Source organism: Pagrus major, chromosome 4 (assembly GCF_040436345.1).
Source record: "Pagrus major chromosome 4, Pma_NU_1.0".
NCBI lineage: Eukaryota > Metazoa > Chordata > Actinopteri > Spariformes > Sparidae > Pagrus > Pagrus major.
This window is the reverse complement of record NC_133218.1, coordinates 27,724,894-27,745,362: the sequence shown is the minus strand read 5'-3', so window position 1 is coordinate 27,745,362 and position 20,469 is coordinate 27,724,894. Positions and strand designations below refer to the sequence as shown.

At 38.1% G+C, this 20,469-nt stretch overlaps 1 protein-coding gene across 1 annotated transcript in view; it reads left to right on the top strand.

Moving 5' to 3' along the window:
- The window catches only part of csmd1a (CUB and Sushi multiple domains 1a), a 297,982-nt gene extending 278,098 nt beyond the window's left edge, over nt 1–19,884 (top strand). Inside the window, exons 63-75 of the mRNA XM_073463855.1 lie at nt 3,965–4,138; nt 4,241–4,307; nt 4,959–5,065; nt 6,677–6,750; nt 7,652–7,763; nt 7,869–8,048; nt 8,577–8,639; nt 9,456–9,617; nt 11,497–11,609; nt 13,741–13,828; nt 14,115–14,241; nt 16,631–16,693; nt 19,725–19,884. Of these exons, the coding sequence (XP_073319956.1) occupies nt 3,965–4,138; nt 4,241–4,307; nt 4,959–5,065; nt 6,677–6,750; nt 7,652–7,763; nt 7,869–8,048; nt 8,577–8,639; nt 9,456–9,617; nt 11,497–11,609; nt 13,741–13,828; nt 14,115–14,241; nt 16,631–16,693; nt 19,725–19,884 (1,490 nt within the window). The remainder of the gene's footprint in view (nt 1–3,964; nt 4,139–4,240; nt 4,308–4,958; nt 5,066–6,676; nt 6,751–7,651; nt 7,764–7,868; nt 8,049–8,576; nt 8,640–9,455; nt 9,618–11,496; nt 11,610–13,740; nt 13,829–14,114; nt 14,242–16,630; nt 16,694–19,724) is intronic.
- The last annotated feature ends 585 nt before the right edge of the window (nt 19,885–20,469 follow it).

Sequence of the window (20,469 nt, the reverse complement as noted above, 5' to 3'; positions counted from 1 at the left end):
GGGTGAATTGCGCCAAGAGAGATATGCCTAAAAGACGAGGGAAAGGGAGGGAGAGGCAGTAATGGTGTGAGACCAAGAGTGCAATGGAAGAAGATAAAAGAGGAGTGGAGCTGGGGCAGAAGGACGGGGAAGAAAGGTGCAATGGAGAAAAAGAAGAAGGGCTGGAGGGAGAAAAAGTAGGAAGACAGAGCGGAGGCAGGGGACCAAAGTGTAAGACAGAACAGAGTGTAAAGACGTGAGAGGAAACAAGAAAGGGTGGGGAAAGCAAAAGAAGTCAATGATCGCACTGACGGAGGGAAGAGCGTAGGTGCGCAAGCAAACAGGGATGAGAGTTACTCCTCCACACTCATGTGAAGCCAACCCAGTCTATTCACAACAAAGGAGACACGCAAAGAGAAAATAAAAGAGTTCAGAAACCCTTAATTACAGACACAAGTGTTCGTTGGGCATCAGAGACCTGCAGAAATATTGTTCTGGAATATTAACTGCTGAAGTCAATAAGAGCGTTTTATTCTATTTTTAGTCAGCTGGTGTTTGATCCCTAACAACAAAGTTGTTTTTAGAAAACACTCAATTATTCATTTGAATCTGGCGGCTAGCCACTGGCTATTGTTACTGGAGTCACACAACTAAAAATAATTGAGGCCAAGATTTAAGAAAGTGGATTTGGAAAAGTCTTGTGTGCAGGTGTGTAGATTTGTTTTAACGAGACTAACAATAAGCAGAACACGTTGTGGAGTGGAGAAAACTAACACAGGAGAAATGAAACACTTTTATTGCAAGTCTGGGAGGATGACTTTGGGGAGAAGCAAGGCTTGTTCAGGACACTGGTGACATACCAAGCTAGAATTAGTCAACTGATTAGTTTGCTGCAAGCACCCCCAGTTGCCTGGAAACCACAATGATACAAACAAAAGATGTTGTTTTAGTTGTTCCAAACAATTTTTTGTTAATGACACTTTGATTCTGCATCCAAAAGGTTGTAATACAACAGAGAAACAGCAAGGAGACTGACAAATAAGAAGATTAATGGGGAAAATCAGGAGTTGGAGGGATACGGCAGGAGCAAAACAAATTACAGAAAATAGGAATAATCAAACATAGATAGAAGGAGGACGTCCATATGGTGTATATGAAGTATTATTTATCAAACAACTTTCTCTCCATAAATTGATCTGTATGTTTTTTTTCCTGTGTATTGCTGCAACTGACTATATACACATCATGTATGAGTTGTTTGTGTGTGCATGTCTGTTTGTGTATCTGTGTCTCTCTCACTCTCTGTATGCTTGTGTGCACTGTATATCATCATAGCAGAGTGAATGGAGCATGAAACCATCTGTCTCCTGGTTAGATGAGAATTACACTGACTTTATTAGATGTTTGAAACCATGCAGATGGTTATCATTATCTCAGGGAGTTAGGCTCATGCACGCACACACAGATGTTTATCAGGGTGTTATGAAGTTATATGCATAGACATCTCACACAACACACGCACATGTGTGAACACACACGCAGGTGCATGCAATCGTATATGCGCACTGTGGGTTCTTAAAATCTTGTGAAGCTGTTTAAACAATATGTTCTCATATTATCATAAACTTCATACTCTGTATTTAACAGATGCTTTTTTTAATGCAAATGAATCGACTTGATCCACTGGACTGTTTGATATCAGCATTTGTGTGCACACGAGCAGTTATGAAATCAAGTTTCAAAGTAGCTGTAGGTTTGTGTGAATCATTAGCATTACATAAATAGCAATCCCACATAGCGAGTCTCAAGTATAAATATGTATTTCTTCCTAAAATCCCCAATGTAGGACAGCCTTTCAAAAGAAGGAGGTTGATGGGAAAGTTGTGTTTTGTATAATATTGCCAGCATATAATTTAGCAGACTTGAGGAAAACAATATCACAGTTAGCTCCCAGTCGAGTGAAAACAGAAATGCCATCACAGAAAAATGCAAATGTCCTTTCAGAAATTCTCAGTCCATATGGTGACCATGGATTGTCTTTAAGCCAAGAAACTAAAATGTGGTGACCTCGGTCATCTGCTGCTTTAAGACAGTAAATACCCATATGGTGATCACTGCTGACAGCTACTTTTGCTGTTCTTTGTTTTGACTTGATGTCACATCTCCCATGTGGAGCCATTTTGTCATATAAAATTGTGACCCCCTTTTAGGAGGCATGTGTTTACTCTACATCAGAGATTAGAGAGGGGGAAGGCCAGAGTGTGGCTCATTGGTCAGCATTATGTGGCGTTTTCCTGCTTTTCGCCTAGTGTATGCTGAATATGACATGTCTGGATTTTGTAAATGTTACAATTTCTTCAAAGATTCATCGTTTCATTTGTTGGTTCATATCTTTCACATCTTAGGGCTACATATCCACCAGGGACAGGTCTAAACTGTTGTTTTGTCTTTGTGACTTTGACAGTCTGATAGCTAATCATTTTATTAGATGTTGATTTATTTGTCTCTACTGAAGATAAAATTGCAGATGTTAGCAAAGGATCAAATGAAGTATAAATATCCCACTGGAACAATATTAGGTCTTGGTAGAATACCATTTGTTCAAACTGTTAAACTGTTTTGTACTGCTTAGAAGGAGCAATATCAGAGTTTAGAAATACTCTATGACAATTAAAATACATGTGTTCAGATGTGTATGTAAGTAAAAGTACAACGGTTACTGTAGTGGCAATCTAACTACAAAAAAGGCCACATGAGGGAATCTGAAGTCGTTTCCAACTCATGGTGGTGTGTAAAAAATGAAGTCCTCCATGGGAATGAGTTTGACACTTTATTAACTTTAGATCTTTAAAAAACACCTACAAAAAGCCGGGTGCCAACAGACTTAAAACGAGCTCATACAAAAATACTAAGACTGTGATACAAAACTCATTCAGCTATCACACACACACAGACACGGTTGACAAACTGTGTGGCTTCCCTGATCCTGATTCCCTGCCACTCCTCTGCTGTGTCTCCCTCATCTAACCTTTGTGTGACTGATTAACCACCCATGCCCACAGGTGTGCAGGTAACCCATAGCAACCATAGTGCCTCACCACTGACACACCCACATTCATTCACACACACACAGATCCAAATTGGCTACAACAGTTACCAAAAGTATTGTATTATAATTGTTGATGCATGAATGTTTGCATCACTTTAAAGGAGACTTATTATACTTTTCCATTTCTCATTTTCCTTTCCTTCAGTGTTTTATATAGGTTCCAGTACATTCAAGAGATCTTGAAAATTCAGGTCAATAATCGGCACCAACAGAAGCTCCTCCTCTCACAGAAAACACTTCTTCTGAAACACCTCATCAGTAGTCCCGCCTTTAATTCTGTGAATTTCTGACATCACAACATGCCACACATTTGCTAATTTATGCCTAGTAGCTAGTTTGACATATGAGAATTAATTTAGCTCAACTGCTCTGTTGTTGTTTGTGGTTCTGGCTCAGGCGTATTTGAGCTGACCAATCAGAGGAGACTGGGTATTTTTCGAGGGCGGTCTTAAAGAGACAGGAGCACTTAAGTACAGGACTAGTATAAATGTTTTTGTTACTTATTCTCAGCACTGTTCATTATTAACTGGTTGGAACCTACACACAGTATACTGTTTACTGCATACTGTAGAAGCTAAGCTAAGACAGATGGTATTAAATCTAACAGAAACACCTTTAGTCACAGGTAACAGCTGTATTTGGTTAGTGCAAAACTGAGAACCTGGTGGAGAGAACAGACAGGTTGTATACCAACACATATGCACACACACACACACACACACACACACACACACACACACACACACACACAGAGGAAGGACCAGTGCAGAGATTCCATCATAGGACCTTCATGCTCCTGAGGCAGCAGTGTAAACCACTGTCATTCTGACCATCATCATTTCTGTATGTAATCTTTTACATCTGTGTGTGTTTTAGTGATCCAATGTGGACCTCCTCCTCAAGTTCATCATGGGAAAGTGGAAGGAACCGACTATTCATGGGGATCAAGTGTTAGCTACAGTTGTTTCCATGGTTATCAGATGTCCACGCCGGCTGTGTTGACCTGTGAGGGGAATGGGACGTGGACAGGAGACGTACCACAGTGCCTGCGTGAGTTAGCAGGGCTGATGCTTAGTTACTTGAACCATTTCCCTTTTCAGAAATGTTAGCAGTTCACACAAAGTCCTGAATGTATCTGTTGTCTCATTGAAGCTGTCCTGTGTGGAGATCCTGGCTCTCCTGGAGGAGGATTCAGAGAGGGGAACATCTTTTCCTACCGGTTAGTAGTTAGATTTAGCAATTGCCAACTCACACAGACACGGTTTTTCATTTGTTTATTTATGGTAATTTAGATGAGTGTGCAATAACAACACGCAATTAGTGTTGCAGAAAGGCTATGAAGCTTTGTGAAGTACCTTTGCTTGATTAAAATCATTTGTACAAACTTTGTGGGGCCCTGCTGTGGCTGCTATTTTAATCACCATAATGCCTACAGACATATTGTCACTCAAACAGGATTGTCACATTGGCTGTAATAAACTGAAATTGATGCTGATAATTATTCAAGACTTAATGTGCATGCTTCACAATACAAGATTTGTATCGTAAAGAGTGTAGTCGCTCTTTATAGTGAAAACGACTCAGGAAGGGTTGTTGTTTCAAAATGTACCTAAAAATAGATTTGACATGTTTTGGCCCAATGTCTGGATGTCATTTTGAAACATTGCAAGGACAAAATACATTTTGGTTTGTGAGCAAAACAAGAAAACAATGTGGGCCAAAGGTGAGGTGGTTAGATAAACAACTGAAGAAAACTGCCCCAGAGACATCAAACCATGATCAGGTGGAAACAAAGCCATGTTTTACTATTGCTCATTACTTCTCATTGTTATTTTTCTGTGTGTAATTAAATATGTGTTTCCCTATGCAGGTCAGAGGTCAGGTTCTACTGCCATACCCCCTACTTGCTGGTAGGCTCTGTCTCCAGAGTCTGTCAAGCTGATGGGATTTGGAGTGGCCAACAACCAGCCTGTATAGGTAATGAAAAAACTACCACCACAAGAAATCCCTTCTGGCCTCAAACTCACTTTGACCGCATGTGTTTTATCTAATCAGTACACTGCCATGATGATGATTAGATTAACACTTAGGCTGTGAGTGAAAATTGGAATGAACAACAACCATGCTATTTACTATAGGCTAAAGTTACCGTCAAGGAAAATCAGATCAGTTCATACAACCTAGAATGACAAACAGTAAATGTCATCATATGGCATTTACAGTATGTAGTGACACTGCATTACAGAGAACTAGCATCGAACAAGAAGGGTAGATAACTGTGGTGTGACATTACGTTACAATTTTTAATTTTCAGTCAGTCGCGACGAATGATGAATACATTTCTTAAAAATTGCTCTGTCATGACTGACATGAAAGCTCTAGCTGGGAATGAAATATTTTTTTACAGCACAAAGCTTCCTTGTGCTCACATTTGAAGAAAATAATGAATATCATAGTCAATAACACTCCTAACAACCTGCTGCATTGGACACAGAAAATTATGCATACATTAGAAAACAACATAACTAGAATTGACAGACTGTTTATGTAAATCTGAAAAATTACATATAACATACAGACATTTAATTTACTTCAAAGAAAAAAACATTTCATCAACAAGTTATGAAAAATATTGTGTGACATGAGATTATTGGTAAATAAGATTGTGGAGCTTAGTCTTGTGCTCATTTTAGCATTAGTATTCCTGTGCAGATAGAGCTGAAGATATTATCTAATCAATAGATGAAGTGTGTAGTTTTGATGTCTGCATTTGCTTTCTATAAAGATTTTATCTTGGAAGGCAGCCCCTTCATTTTTTGATGTGAAATTTAGGTTTTTGTGGCAACTGTTCTAAAAGCATGAAGCTTATTTTGGAACAAGTTGTGATAAAAGATGAATAATTTTGTATTAGCTGAAGTGGAAAAGCAGTCTTGTAGCCAAACCATGGCAATCACAGAACATCTGTCATGTTCTCTGCTATAAATAACTGTATCATCTGTCATAGATAACTATAAAATGTATCCACGGTGGTACCATTATGCCCTGACCAGTACTGAATTCTTCTAATTTTCTTTGTTAATTGCTGCTGTATAATGTTAGTCTATTTTTCCTATACATTATTTTGAGTACTAGAAGCTCCGACTGAGGTGGAAACTAACAAAGAACATTGTACTGCATTTTTGCCAAACTAATACCTCACTTCAGAATTTCCATTTTGTGTGGCGTTATACACTCAACCACATTTCAGAGGAAAATGTTGTTCTTTCTACGTTTATGTAATTTACATCCACTTTACATTTATCTGACTTATGTTTCTTCAAGTTGCTTTGCAGATGAAGGCTTTTTTTTTTTTATACGAAACATCTATGTCCATAGAATACCTTTTGATGCTCCTAAAACCCTGAATACTTTTGCTATGACTGAGTTCTAGTAGCTGCAATATACTAATCTTAGTGGAATAAGTAAAAATTTAAGTGTGTAAAAGTTGATGACAGGAGTGCACCGTAGCTGTGTTAAGAACATCGATAAGCTTATATATGAAATATCACAATGCTTCTTGTGTGTGTATGTCCGTGCCTGTGTGTGAAGACCCAGCCTTCAACAGTTGTCGTGACCCAGGAACTCCAGCCTATGGTATCCCGGTCATGGCCCAGGGCTTTCAGGTAAGAAATACATCTGTTGACTGTGTACTTAATAAGACTACTGTATAATCCTTCAAATTACATAAAACATAAAATGCATGCATTTCTTTATTTAAAGTCATACAGATGTTAAATTGCAACTTGCAGAGCTATGTCGGTAAGAAGGTTTGGTTTCAATGCTTAGAAAATCAACTTGGCGAGGAGCTGTTAAAAGGATGTAATTATGAGTAAATGAGACCAATAAAGAGACCATGAAAATAAATAGGACTGGTAATTTACTGCTTTTATGTGATCTAAGGATGCACCAAGGCAAGTATTAAGGGGGTTGCAATGATGCGAGCAGGTTGACCAAGTGCATGAATAATAAACTCCATCTCATTTTGAAAAAAAAGAAATAAAGAGCCAGCAAACTCTTTACATACAGGCCAAATGTAGAGGCTAGTTTGGAAGAGGCAACCAGATTTCTAGGGACTGACTTTTCAGATGACAGAGAGAGGCAATATTTTCTTTCGTCTTAGGGACCAGGCTGTCTAGAACACAGATAAGATCCTGTTGATGGAATAGATTGGCCACACAATTCATAGTGGAATTTAAGCAAACATGCAAATCCTTCAATTTGTGGAGGTATAATTGGATGTAATCCACATGTCATATTTCCCCTGACATCCTTACACAGAGAGGAAGGGGTTTCCAGCAGATTATGGAGCACTAACATCCACTAAAAAAGATACAATTATTTTTTTTAAAAAAAGGTATTGTTGTTTTTTTCCTTTTTTTTTTTTGATTGGGCGGTGAGTTCATTAATTTTTTTTTAATGTATTTTGACAGTAAGATTATTTTAATTAAATGACAACTGCTGCAGTTCTTAAGAAGCTAAGCCGTTAACAGCAGATAAAGAGGAGTTTTTATTGTGCTTTTTTAGGTTGGCAGTAAGATTTCCTTCAAGTGCCGCAAAAACTACCACATCCTTGGTTCCACCACAAGAACTTGCCTAGAAAACCTCACCTGGAGTGGAACTCAACCTGAGTGCATAGGTAAGACTTAACTTGTCTGTTATTACTCTGTGGACTAAGATTATTTGTCCTTATCATAGTGTGTGTTCATGAGTTTGCTGTTTATGTCTCTTCCCTATCACTCAGCCCATTCATGCAGACAGCCAGAGACCCCCAGTAATGTAGATGTTCGATCCATGGACCTTCCTACCTTGGGATATACGCTGATCTACACCTGTCAAGATGGCTTCTATCTGGCAGGGGGATCAGAGCACCGAACCTGCAAAAGTGATGGGAGATGGTCGGGCAAACCCCCGCTCTGTAAAGGTGATCAGATCCTATCTTGAAAATGCACTGCTTGTATAAAATGGGCTGATGTTGAGTCTAATATCTAAACGGAATGTCATAATCCCATATGGTTTAAGATAAATACAGATCATCACCCTGGTTTTACTGCTATGCTCTTTTAAATCAGCCTCAGGCATTCCATGAATGCTCGGGTGATGTTTTAGTATTTGTTTTACCACATTCTCATAGCCCTGTCTTGTATTAAAGACAAGGAGCGGATGGCTATGAATGCTGTGATGTATGATAACAAAACAATCAGGTTTATAATCAGACAGGAAATAGACTGCCAGCTGTTTTCTGCTTTGTGTTTTGGTTCTTCTTTGTCTGTGGAACCCCAGAAGTGACAAATGTCAATGTAATGGTCAATTGGATTTTAATGTTCTACATTAATACTTTCTCAGTCCTGTCACACATTAAATCTGTCATCTTTCCAACCCTGTCTATGCTGAATATATTCTCATTAAGCCAATGAGCTAAACTAAAGTCATTGTTTTTTTTTGTTTTCAGTTGGAGTGAAAGTCAATCCCAAAAGCAGAGGAGAGTCAGATGTCCAGAAGAACAAGATTCGAGGTATGCAGAATAAACTACAACACACATACATTGTAGTACTTAAACCAAAGAAGTAGTAGTGTATATCTATTTATTGCACTTGCATGTTTCCATGGCAGTTTGTCCTTGAAATGCTTTTGATCATACTGTCTTTTATTAAACATGATCGTCACAAAGAATTTGAGGAATGGCTCTTATGGGAGGAGGTTGTCCTGAGTGTGGACTACAAGGGTCTTCTGTCTGCGCAAGAAGTCTTGTTTTAGATCTATAAGACAAAAGATCAGACTAAGTAAATAAATCAGTGAAAAAGATTCAGTTGCAATACCTTGTAATACCTTGTAAGTTTGAAGTAGGATTTTTTAATCAATACATGCATTTAGGAGGAGCAAGTGAGGAGAGACTAACACCAGAGAAAAAGACCAGAGTTGTGTGATTTTTTTCAATAACGCTGAAGCTGCTGAGTTTTTGAATAAGTCATAGCTGTAAGTGTGGGATTCAGACAGGCAAAGACCAACCCACTAGAGCAGTCAATTATGAAGGAACCAGAGGTAGGTGTGTTGTGTCTGTTTCTTGGCAAATAAAAAAGGGGAATCCTAATGCTCACCCTGTCGAGACTTTTAAAATTGTGGCTGGGAAAAGATGCAAAGGTTGTGTGATAGGGTCACTGAAATGTATCCTTTTAAACTACGTTAGTCACCTAATGTCGCCTCTTACGCTTTAAGTCAGTGGTGATAGTTAACAGCAACGTTGGCACCAGTTCTATTCTTTTGTTCTTTTAAAAAATGTCAAACAAGCTTTAAGTTTCTTCCTGTTTTTGTTCCTGTGTCTCCATTACAGTTCCAGTGGACGTGTTCTCTCCAAACTCTGAGTGGAGTGGTTTTTACGAGTATCTGGGAAAGAGACAAGCCACCACATTTACAGTTACCGGGTTCAACACTACCAGTGGTAGAGTTAACGTCACATTACTGGAGACCAGCGGAGTGTCAATCAGGCTCTCAGGTAAAAAACACCACTCTTATGTAGAGTCATTCAAATTCATTTTACTCTGTGTAACTTGACAAAAGACCAACTAGAATGTCATACATCCTCCGAGGCCAAACAGCCACCTTGCAGAGCTATGTCAAGCCTAATCCAATATCAGATAAAACTTATTTTAATTTGCTAGATCCAGATTTTGATTTGGATCTGCTTCAAATTGTACTAAATCATAGATACAGCCTTTTATTCTTTTTTCTTTCTTTTTTTTAAATCAAGATCCATGCATTATAATTTATGAAAATGTTGCAGAAAAGCTGGCAATCTGGCAATGTTAAAAAGCTGAGGAAAAACTCCTGGAACTGTCCCATCATCCGGATTCGCACTAAAAGTTAATGTGGTCTATTGTGGGCAGAGACCCATTCTCCATCCAAGTTTTGTGGAAATCTGTTGTGTAGTTTTTGTGTAATCTGATAAACCAACAAACAAACACAGGCAAAAATATAACCTCCTTTGCTGAAAATGTACATGAAATCGAAAATACTTTGCCCCAATGACCCTGAAGATAAGCAGAAATGGTAAATGGATGGGAAATACATATAGTACTACAATGATAGCAAAAATACACGAGGCATTGTAATACCACCTTTGTTTTCAGTGAGGTAAAAAGAGCAATCACGTCCCAGAAGTTGAAGATTTACAGACTTAAAATGCAGTGTAAATAATACAGAGTGAATTACTACTGTTGGTGTAAACACACATGAGGTTAATAAAAAGCTTTCATTCACACTCATTAGAGAGGCATCGCTCATATCTTTACAAAAAATGGTGTGATTCCTTATATTGCACGCAAGTACATTAAAATTTTTATCAACATTCACAGTCTGCGAGGCAGGTGCAAGAGCTGTAGAGCATACAGAGTAGATAACTGGTCATTAATATGTTCAATAATATAACATGCAGGTGCACTGGTTGGAATTATGAACCACCTGGCAGGTTATGTGACTGGGCCCTTCTACATCAATGCATCTGCAGTCACCACAGCAGTCTGAAGGGCCAAATTATTACCTGAGTAACAGAACCTCCCACAGCAGTGCTCCACCACCATGATGCATTTTTTATTCATATATCCTGTAGATACATGAAGTGTATTACATGACTGGCAGGTTCACAAAACAGGTAAAGCTGCAGTTTTGAATCAAAACCTCCAAAATAATGCCCCACTGGTGTATGTTTTGACATTTCACAATCAATAGTTCAGATTGATCATGAAAGATGTTCGGCTGCTGAAAGAGACAAGAGCTCTCAACGAATAAAATGATTTCATTTTGAATGTGTGATATTTCTTTCACATTGACTTGACATATTGAACAGCAACAGTTTCTGTGTTGGCACTATAGTTAACCAAGTAGAGACATGTAGCTGAAGGGTAAATGTCACTTTTTCCCCACTAATGTGTCAGGTGCATGGTGAAGGAGTATGAAAATTCAAAATGTGCTTTTCTCTGTTTGTCAATCAACCTGTCTGTCTGTTTGCCTACCACTCAGTCTGTCTGTCTTTCTGTTTGTCAACTCCCATGGTAGCTTTGCCTCTATGTCTTTTTTATGTCAAGTACCAACACAAACGTACGACACTGTATTAGGCCATTGTAGGTAAACAAAAAATGTATGGAGCTGAGGGAGAGGGGTACAATGACCAGTTTTTTCCTTTTTCTTCTTTTATTGTGGCAGCTTCAGCAGTTCAATTTGATAGTTCAATTAGTTACATTTATTTCATTTGTCAGTCATTAAGTAAAAAATCTTTGAAAGGAAAAAACAAAAAGAGAAAATTTTGTAGACACACCATTTAAATTATGCCAGGTTCATGCACTGACCCCATTCTTTGTACCGCTCTATTCACTCAGGTACCTACAAGTCCGAGGAAAACCAGCTGCTATTGAAGGTCTACCAGGTGAAGGGGCCGACAGAGCATTACCTCAGCAAGTTTAAAAACGACAACTGGGCGATGGATGGATATGTAAGACAAACTTACACTTATTTTATTATACGAAGCCTTTTAAAATGAATACGTTTTTACACATCTAATAATCACAGTCAGTATCACAACATACAAGCAACAGGAAGGGAACAAATCATTAAAGTCTATAAATGACATTGAATTGTTGCCCTGCCCTACTCTGTAAACAATAAATTGTACGGTCCACACCAAATTACTCAGCCCACTCCCACTATGGTGGACGGCACATTGAGAGAGAGGTGTATTAAAATTCAAGTAAAATCCTCAGTCACATTATGCAAAACAGATTTTGAAATACAATGAACTCTAATTAACATCTTTTCAAATAGAGGAAGGAACAGGTTTGCCGAGAAGCCTTTGTTTCCACATCAAGGGTGTGTGGAATAAATTATTCCATAAAATGACCACCATTAGATAAAGTTGCCAAAATGTCATCATAAGCCTGAAATCCCAACATATATCTATACGTTTATTACTGTGCATACAATATGGTTGAAATGAAAGTGCTGTCACTTTTCGCTTCTTTTAGTCTAGCCACAGTGTATACTGTCTTTAAGGGTGCTCCGATCAGGATTTTTGGGGCCAATCACCGATCGATAGGTTCAAAACAAAATGAAAACTTATCTCTAAACTGTAAAAAACAGAATTTAGAAAAAGTTAATAGGACAGAGAATTTAGTCACAGATGTCTGAGTCTTTAACTCTCTGGAGTTTGGAGTTACAGACACTTTGCATCTGTGTACATTTTATCAATCTGAAGTAAACAGATACAAGCAATGACCAGGTAGTACAACAATGGAATGACAAAAGGTGTGCCCATGGCATGTATACCACTTTCTGCTAACAATCTGATAAAAGGTAAAAGGTTTTAAAACCTGACATCTGGAACTCAGATATTGATGAATTATTGTTATATTTTTGCATTGATATATACACGTTTGTTCTGTTATCAGAATTTCTCTTTGATGTGTCGACTATGAATGCATTCAATCATCTACATAAGTTTAGAATAAATATTGAATACTAAGAGTGTAAAGAAAGAAATACAGAGAGTAAAAATATAGAAAGTCAGCTTTGTCTGGTTCAATTTGGACTTTTTAACTTGGTTCGATGTGATTGTTGAAGCTGGGACTTGTGACAATCATGTCTACAACTGGGGAATGGAATAAAAATCCGATCCTGTTTGAGGAAAGAGGGTGGGAGGGAGGAACGGAGTGGGAAGATTGTAAAAGATAGTAGCAGGCAGGGACGGAGGGGAAAAGGATGTGAGAGGGAGGGAAGAAGACACAGAGAGAGCCAATTTATCATGTCACGTATGACGGAAGGAGTGGAGGAGGAGAAGAGTCAGGTTAAAAAGTTGTGATTCCTGGAAACCAATCTTTTTACAGATATAAGATGAAATTTCAATTGTCAATTCGTGGGTAAAACATTGCTGCTTCAATCTCCAAACGAGAGATGGTAAAAAGGAGGGGAGGAGGATGAGGAGGAGGTGGGCACAGGAGAGAGGACAGAGTACAGGATGTGAAGGGATACTGCCTATGAAGGCACTCACTATAGAAAATCCTTAACAAAAAAAGTTGATTTATTGAGTATACCATATTGATGCATTTGGTTTGATTGATTGTTTTAATTACAAAAAAACACATTGATTTATACATAAATGTCATTTTGTATGAAGTACAGTATATGAAGTATAGTTCAGTATATAAGACTTAACTGCAGCTATAATCCTCATGGATGACAACATTAAGCTGAATAGTGTGAGCTTGAATTTGTCATCCACCTTTACAGGAAAGTAATTACATATTCACCTGTCTATTTAAAATATGTTCACACTACATCCACATCTGTCACATACGTCGTATGTTTGAATCTTAAGCCACTTTTTGACACTTTGATTAAAAATCCAGCTCTGTTCTCACATTGAAATAAGAAACAGACCGTTAAAAAAGAGGAGCTGAAAAGAGACCTTATTAGAAAACTCCTGCTGTGGTTTTGGTCGACAGCGTTGAGGATCATCCGTACTACCCCTGTGTCAAACTAGCCTTTGTACCTCCATCAAAGGCTGTAAAATCATGTACAGTATCTCTCGCTGTCTGTGCTCGTATAGAACCATATGTTTTGTTTTTCAGGTCACTGCAGAATCAGACCAGAAGACTTTTGTCTACCAAGGGCATATTCACAGTAAAGACTTTGGCAAGTTCCATCTGACGAGGCTAGGTAGGTCGGCCTGTAACCATCAGCACCAGTAACAATTACAGCAACCTGCACAGCCTTGATCTTTCTAGGAAACATTGTCATTCTGAATGTGGGTAATTGTGGAAAAACTCAATGGTTTTGTTATTTTAGCATTAAACAAATTTAATTTTGATCTGAGTAAACATGAGAAGCAAAGCTCAAATGTTCAGACTAATAATGCGAGAACCATCCATTACACTTGCACAACAGGGTGTTTGCTTGTAATGTGTTCATGCATGTGTGGATTTATCTGTGTCTGTATCCCCAGGCCCTGTAACCATGGCAATGGACCCGTCCAACCCCTACACAAACAGCAGCTCTGTGGCAGCAGCCATCTTAGTCCCTTTTTTTGCCCTCATCCTGTCCGGATTTGCCTTCTACCTCTACAAGCACAGGTAAGCTACTCTATATCCTCAGCGTAAATCGATCAGAGAAAAACAGACAACCAGCAGAGTAGAATACAAAACAGTGTTTGTCTTCTTGCTTTGCCTGCTATCTCTAAAATTTCTGAAAAAACAATGTAAGTAATGTTAAGTGCCTTCAGTCAAAAAATAATGCAAAGCTTCTCTATCAGTTCTTTTTTACTGGTTTACCTGATAAATAAATGTAAGAAAATACTCACCTTGAATTGTTTTCTAATGCAGATAAAACTTAGTCTCTAATTTCCTAATTAGCCTGATTTAGTAATTTACTTCATGCATTTGAAACACCCACTCTCTAACCAAGAAACATATTTGTCTTTGGGTTGCATTGCATTATTATCTGCCTTTTTGGAAATGTTAGTGCAAAATGATGGGACATCTCCAACTGAGGGGCTGGCACCAAAACTTGAATTTGTGTTTATTAGGATTTTCAAAGGTTGAAAGACATTTTTTAGTGACACATATTTTGTCCTACTTTTAATCTTCGGAGTTAAATGGTTTTAGTATTAACCTTGGAAAGTCACCCCACATTTTCAAGATTAAGGAGTTAATTGAAAAATAATAAATATAAAGATGAGATTTTAAAATTCTTAAAATTTAGACTTAATTGGCAACAATGAAATGCATCTGTAACAGTGGTCCTTAATAGTTGTGATCTCTTGAATTGGACCTTTAAATTTCAAAACAAAGACAATATTTTCTTTTAACTGAGTGTGTCAGAAAACTACTTTGAACCAAAGATCAAACTTACAACACAATTCCTAGGAGTAATTCTGAGATGCTTTATAGATATCAATGCTGATGCACCATTTATTTTTTTTATGTCTGAGACGTGAAATCTTTCTGCTATCAGCTGTAGCACTTGAAGTATTTTAAAGTGGTTAATGTGGCTTTTTGGTTATCCTTTGGAGGAAGAAAAATAGACAGCAACCCAACAAAAAGATAAATGCAAAAAAAAATAGAAAAACATGTAAAGTATCTTTCAATAATAAACTCTTTTCAGGTTGAATCTTTTTTTCTTGACTGTAAGAATTCATTACACTGACGACAAAAACAGTATTGTAGTTTTGCACAATAGTGTAATCCTTTTCTCCGTTGCCTTCCACAAAATCACACTGTCTGTATTTCGAGACACAGGGCTCTAATTTAATGAAGGTGCAAATGAAGGGGCGCATTGCTGTCGACTTGTTGTTTTTGGTAACCAGAGGTACGGCACAGACAAGAAACCAGGATGCAACTACACATATGCTTTCAACGGCTAATAGTGCCATTTAATTTGTTTAATACAGAATACAGAGACTCTAAAATCACTTTGATTATGCTCCGTATGATAAAAGTTTTACAAGACAATGATATCCATACAGTTAGATGCCATCTTCATTTTCTTCTGGTACAAACAAATGTTTTGCCTATAATTGGTCTTTATGAATGTATAAAGTCAAAATCACATTCCAATCACAAAAACTTTAAAAAGAAATGCTTTTATACATCCTATAAGCAACTCCCACTGAAATTATTGTTCTTCAGCATTACCCAATAATCTAACCTTGTGCCAATCTTCCTTAATGACATTATAAACTGTATACTGAATTGAATTTGGATGCAAATGAGATGAAAAATAACTGAGTATTATCAAATCGGAGCAGGCAGATGAGTAATTCATAGCCCATGTAGTAAAGAAAGTAAAGATATATATGTATATTCTTTCTTCATTTAATATCATTAATGTGAGTCTTCTGTTTTAAACTGAATAGAGGAAATGTTTGATACCCTCCATTTCCTCCAAAAGACTATTAGAATATATTGAGTGGACGAGATAAGAGTTTTTTAGGAGAACAGGCAGGTTTACAGAAATATTAAAACATAATTATAGCTCTAAAACTCGAAGCGCACCATTAAGGTTAAATCTGACTGACCTTTGCTTTTAATTATTGTTCCTAGAAAGTTCACAAAAGACTAAAGATGGCAGATAATCCAGAACTTTATTGAGGGTAAAATGTCACCATTAATATCTCCCGTTTAAGACTTCCACATCAGGGATGTTCTGACCTCTGCTCTCCATCACTCAAAGTTTTATAAAGTCATCGTACTCATATAACAATAGTCCTAATTACACGTTAATCTGTTGGCTTGTCATTGATGGTAGCTGTATGCTACAGTATTCAATCTGCAGTGAAACATAGTGTCTTGTATTATGATGTTATTTATGGAGGAATCTCAGACTGTATGTCCAGGTAGAAACACGCTTTGTTAGATTACCACTACCATTACATGACTTTACACTGTGTTACACCACCTGCCTGCCAGTTTGTGCAGTGTGCAATGCTAGTGGATGTATATTAAAGCTGATGGTTGTATGCAGGACATTGTCTGCTGACACAGATGACAATGAGAGACCAAAAGACACCTGGGGGCCTGGCGGCAGGTAAGACTGACACTCATCTGGTTTCGAACAGCAACCAGACCTCCGCCCGCCGCCACATCCTCCGTCAAACTCGTCATCCCGTCTTTTTAGTTTTTAGATTTTTCTTTTTGCTGTTTAGTAAGGCTGCACGATTTACCAAAATATGAAATTCTAATTTCCTGAACTTTGTCTGACACTATTTTGTATTTCTGGAAAGTAAAAATAAAATGTGTAAAACAAAAATGAATATTGATTTCAAAAGGGAAATGGAACAAGGAGGCTCCTTGTATCAGCTAAGAGTAACTGGGGGGACATTTATACTCAGGAAATAATATTCTTAAAGCAGTGCAGCCCTACTGTGTCAAAACAGCAGTCATTTAAAGGGAGACAGAGGGTATTTTATTTTGTCTTTGATCGCATTGTCATCTCTCTGTCAGCATGATGTCATCAAGAATGAATACAGTGTTTGACTTTTAACTGAAAAATGAAAGTAGTTGTTTGTATATTTATTGTTGCTGTTTTTATTTTACAAATGTTTCTACTGTTACCTGTAACTGTCATTGCTTTCATCTTGATTTAACAGTAGACGCATGGTAATGTTAACTTTGCTAACATAATGGCAAGCCAACAGAAATAGAAATGATTTCTTCACATAACAATGTAATTGATAAAATGAATATCTTAAAGCAAGGTGTGTGGGTGTGGGTGTGTGTGTGTGTGTCTGTGTGTACACTGCAGTTTCTTCCTGCTTTGGCCCGCATGTCTGCACAATATCTATAATACTGTCAAAGCAATTATGTGTGCTGTTATTCATCCTACCAATAAAATTAAACTATTGCACCTACAGCCACAACGAGAGAAACTACTGCAGCGATTTGAACTAGTGCCACGCAGGGAGGTCTGCGGTGTGTGTCGGTGTGTGTGCAGTTTTGTAAAGTAATGGGTTGAGCATGTAGGGTAGGCTTAGTGGCTCCCCAGGGTTGGATTTCTACCAGTGTGCGCACACACACACACGTACACACACTCTTAATGAGGTCAGAGTCAAACAGCGTTTCAGCAGCAGCACTCCTCCCTGCTAATAGTTCCACAGGGTTTGGGAGTAAGTGATTATATCTAACTGGATTATAGGACCTGATTATCCAAAAATGTAATCTGTGACAAACAGATGAATTAGGAGGGGGGAGTTATATTTCACCGTGTATCTGTTTGAACCCCTGCAGTATATTTCTTAAAATCCTCATTCAGGCAAATGGAGTAATATTATATTCTTTTGCAATGAAACCGTTGGGTACCATTTGCAGGATGATGGCAGGTAGTGTGTATGCAGACACACTAACATTAGAGCAGCAGATGGGCACTGGGCAGCTGAACCACTGAAGCAGGCAGTTGTTATGGTTCATGTTCTCGCTCCTGCCATAATTTTCCCTGCAATTTGTAGATTTTTACTAGAAACACGCTCTTACTAAGTTTGGGCCTTTAATCTCAAGGGTAAAACCGTCGACAAGCATGTCTAACAAGACAGCTAAAAGGATAGGGAAGTCTTTATTTAACTAAACTTTTTTGACTAGACATTTGTTTGAATTGGTTGTATAATTAAATAAGACAAAATAATATAAAGTAAGTTATTTTACTTAAAAATAATGAGGAAACTGATTACTATTAATTTTAAGTTTTAGCACGAACAGCTTCAATTAAATAGTCGTCTATACTTGGTAATTCTAAGATAATCAGTTTCCTGACTTTTTAAAAGTAAAGTCAACTTTCAAAATTTAAAGTGTATAATGAGGACATTCTGATGATTAAATCGTATGCATTTTTAATTTCCCTGAACACCTGTGCTTTTTAAATTAGTAATGTTAAATAGGACGTGCAATGCGAATTTTAAGCAGGTGTATGCAGCCTGTCCTTTTTTGAAATGTTTCGACTTTTTACACAAATATGAAAATGTCAAACTTTTCACTTTGACTCAAATAAGTAGTGCGATCCTGCAGTTAGCTGAAAACCGTTAACGTAAAATGTAAATTGAATATTCCTTTTGGCTCTGGTTTGATTCACCAACTTCACAGAATAACATATAAATGTATCTGGATCTTTCACTTGGGCTCATTGCTGTTACACCTGGCAGTCGTTGTCCCGGAAAACCAAGCCATTGAGCTAAACAGTACATGGAGGTGCAGACTTCTGTGTTGTTACTTACTTGGCTCAGCAGTACCGGTCACAATTTTGCATATAAAACTAAATTATGACTGGATTTAGCTCATGCTATCATCGGTAGTCAATTTGAGGTTTATACGGGGTAATGCCCTCCCCTTATTAGCAAAATGACCAAAACGTGTCCCCCTTGTTAACCTGCCATCCTCCCACTCCATCCCCTAGTAGCAGAGGGGTTATTTAGTTGATATGTTAGTCAAGTCTGCCTGTCTCATTGATCTTTAATCTTACCGAGGTTGGTGCGAGATAGAAGTTAAAATCCATGACGCTGTTGTAGTGCAAAGTGGTGAAGTAGTAGATGGATTTGTAATTGCATCTTTTCTCCTGTAGAGTAGTGTCACCTTCATGATCAAAGTGACAGGTAGCAACACGTAGTAGATGGAAGACCGAGAGGATCACAGAGACACACTGACGCGTTTAGTATTCCTATAATATTTCTATGATTATTCAGTAGCGTCAGTGCTGCTAAAAATATACCCCCAGACCAAACCACCTCTGAAACTAGATATTTTAGGGAATACATGACTACAGATTTCGTTTTACTTTAGGGTTAGGGTCATCCTCCATGTTAAAAAAAATCAACAAATCACCTACTTGCTATAGTTTCAGTCATTGTAAGATTACTAACCGTATCATTTTTGTGTCCTTAGTGACAAATTTGAGCAACTTAATCTTGTGTTCCTAATCTGTCAATAAGTCTGTGGTTATTTGTCATTTGGTGTTTCAAAAGCCTGCACCCATTTGGTTGTAATGCATTTTCCTTTTAGTTTTACATCGATATCTTTGTGAAACCAAATATCTGCCATGAACATTATTATTTCCTTCTCATTTTGTTTTGCAGGACGCGTCCCAAGGTCCAGTTCAATGGCTATGTCGGCCATGAGAGCTCCAATGGCCAGGCGTCATTTGAAAACCCAATGTATGACACCAACATGAAGCCTACCGAGGCTAAAGCGGTTCGATTCGATACCACACTTAATACAGTCTGCACTGTGGTATAGTCCAACAATCTTGCCACAACCTATACAGTGGTTCAGTCCAACCTCCCTGTCGCAGTCTGCGGTGTGGTTTCACCAAACAGAGAAGAAAGAACAAGCTTAAGATCTGGACTCGTCACTGTGAGCAGCCTGTGTTGTAATATGCTGGTCCTCCATCAGCATAATATGCACAGTAATGCAGCTCTGCTCCACCTCCTACGTGACCATGGTCATCACCTCTCCCTGTAGTCTGAAAGAGCAAAGTTGGAACCAATGAACACGGGAGTAGGCAATGACGACATGTTGTTGTTCAGGAGATCAATGCTGAGACCAGAAATCTTCTACGGCAGTGTTGCTCATAAAACACGGAAAGATGGTACAACTAATTGAACTTCTTCCAAACCGTGCTCGTCCAGTGTCAGTTCGACTTCTGCAAAATTCGATCCCACCTCCTTATGGAAAGGGCCAAAGTCACATGGCCCCTTTAAAAACCCTCCAGTAGTGGTTTGCCCAACCTAACCCCATACCCCACGCCAAATTTGCACTGTGGTATAGGCTAACTAACTCCCCTGCTGCAGGCCAGACATGGGTTCGACCGATGCTAGGTTT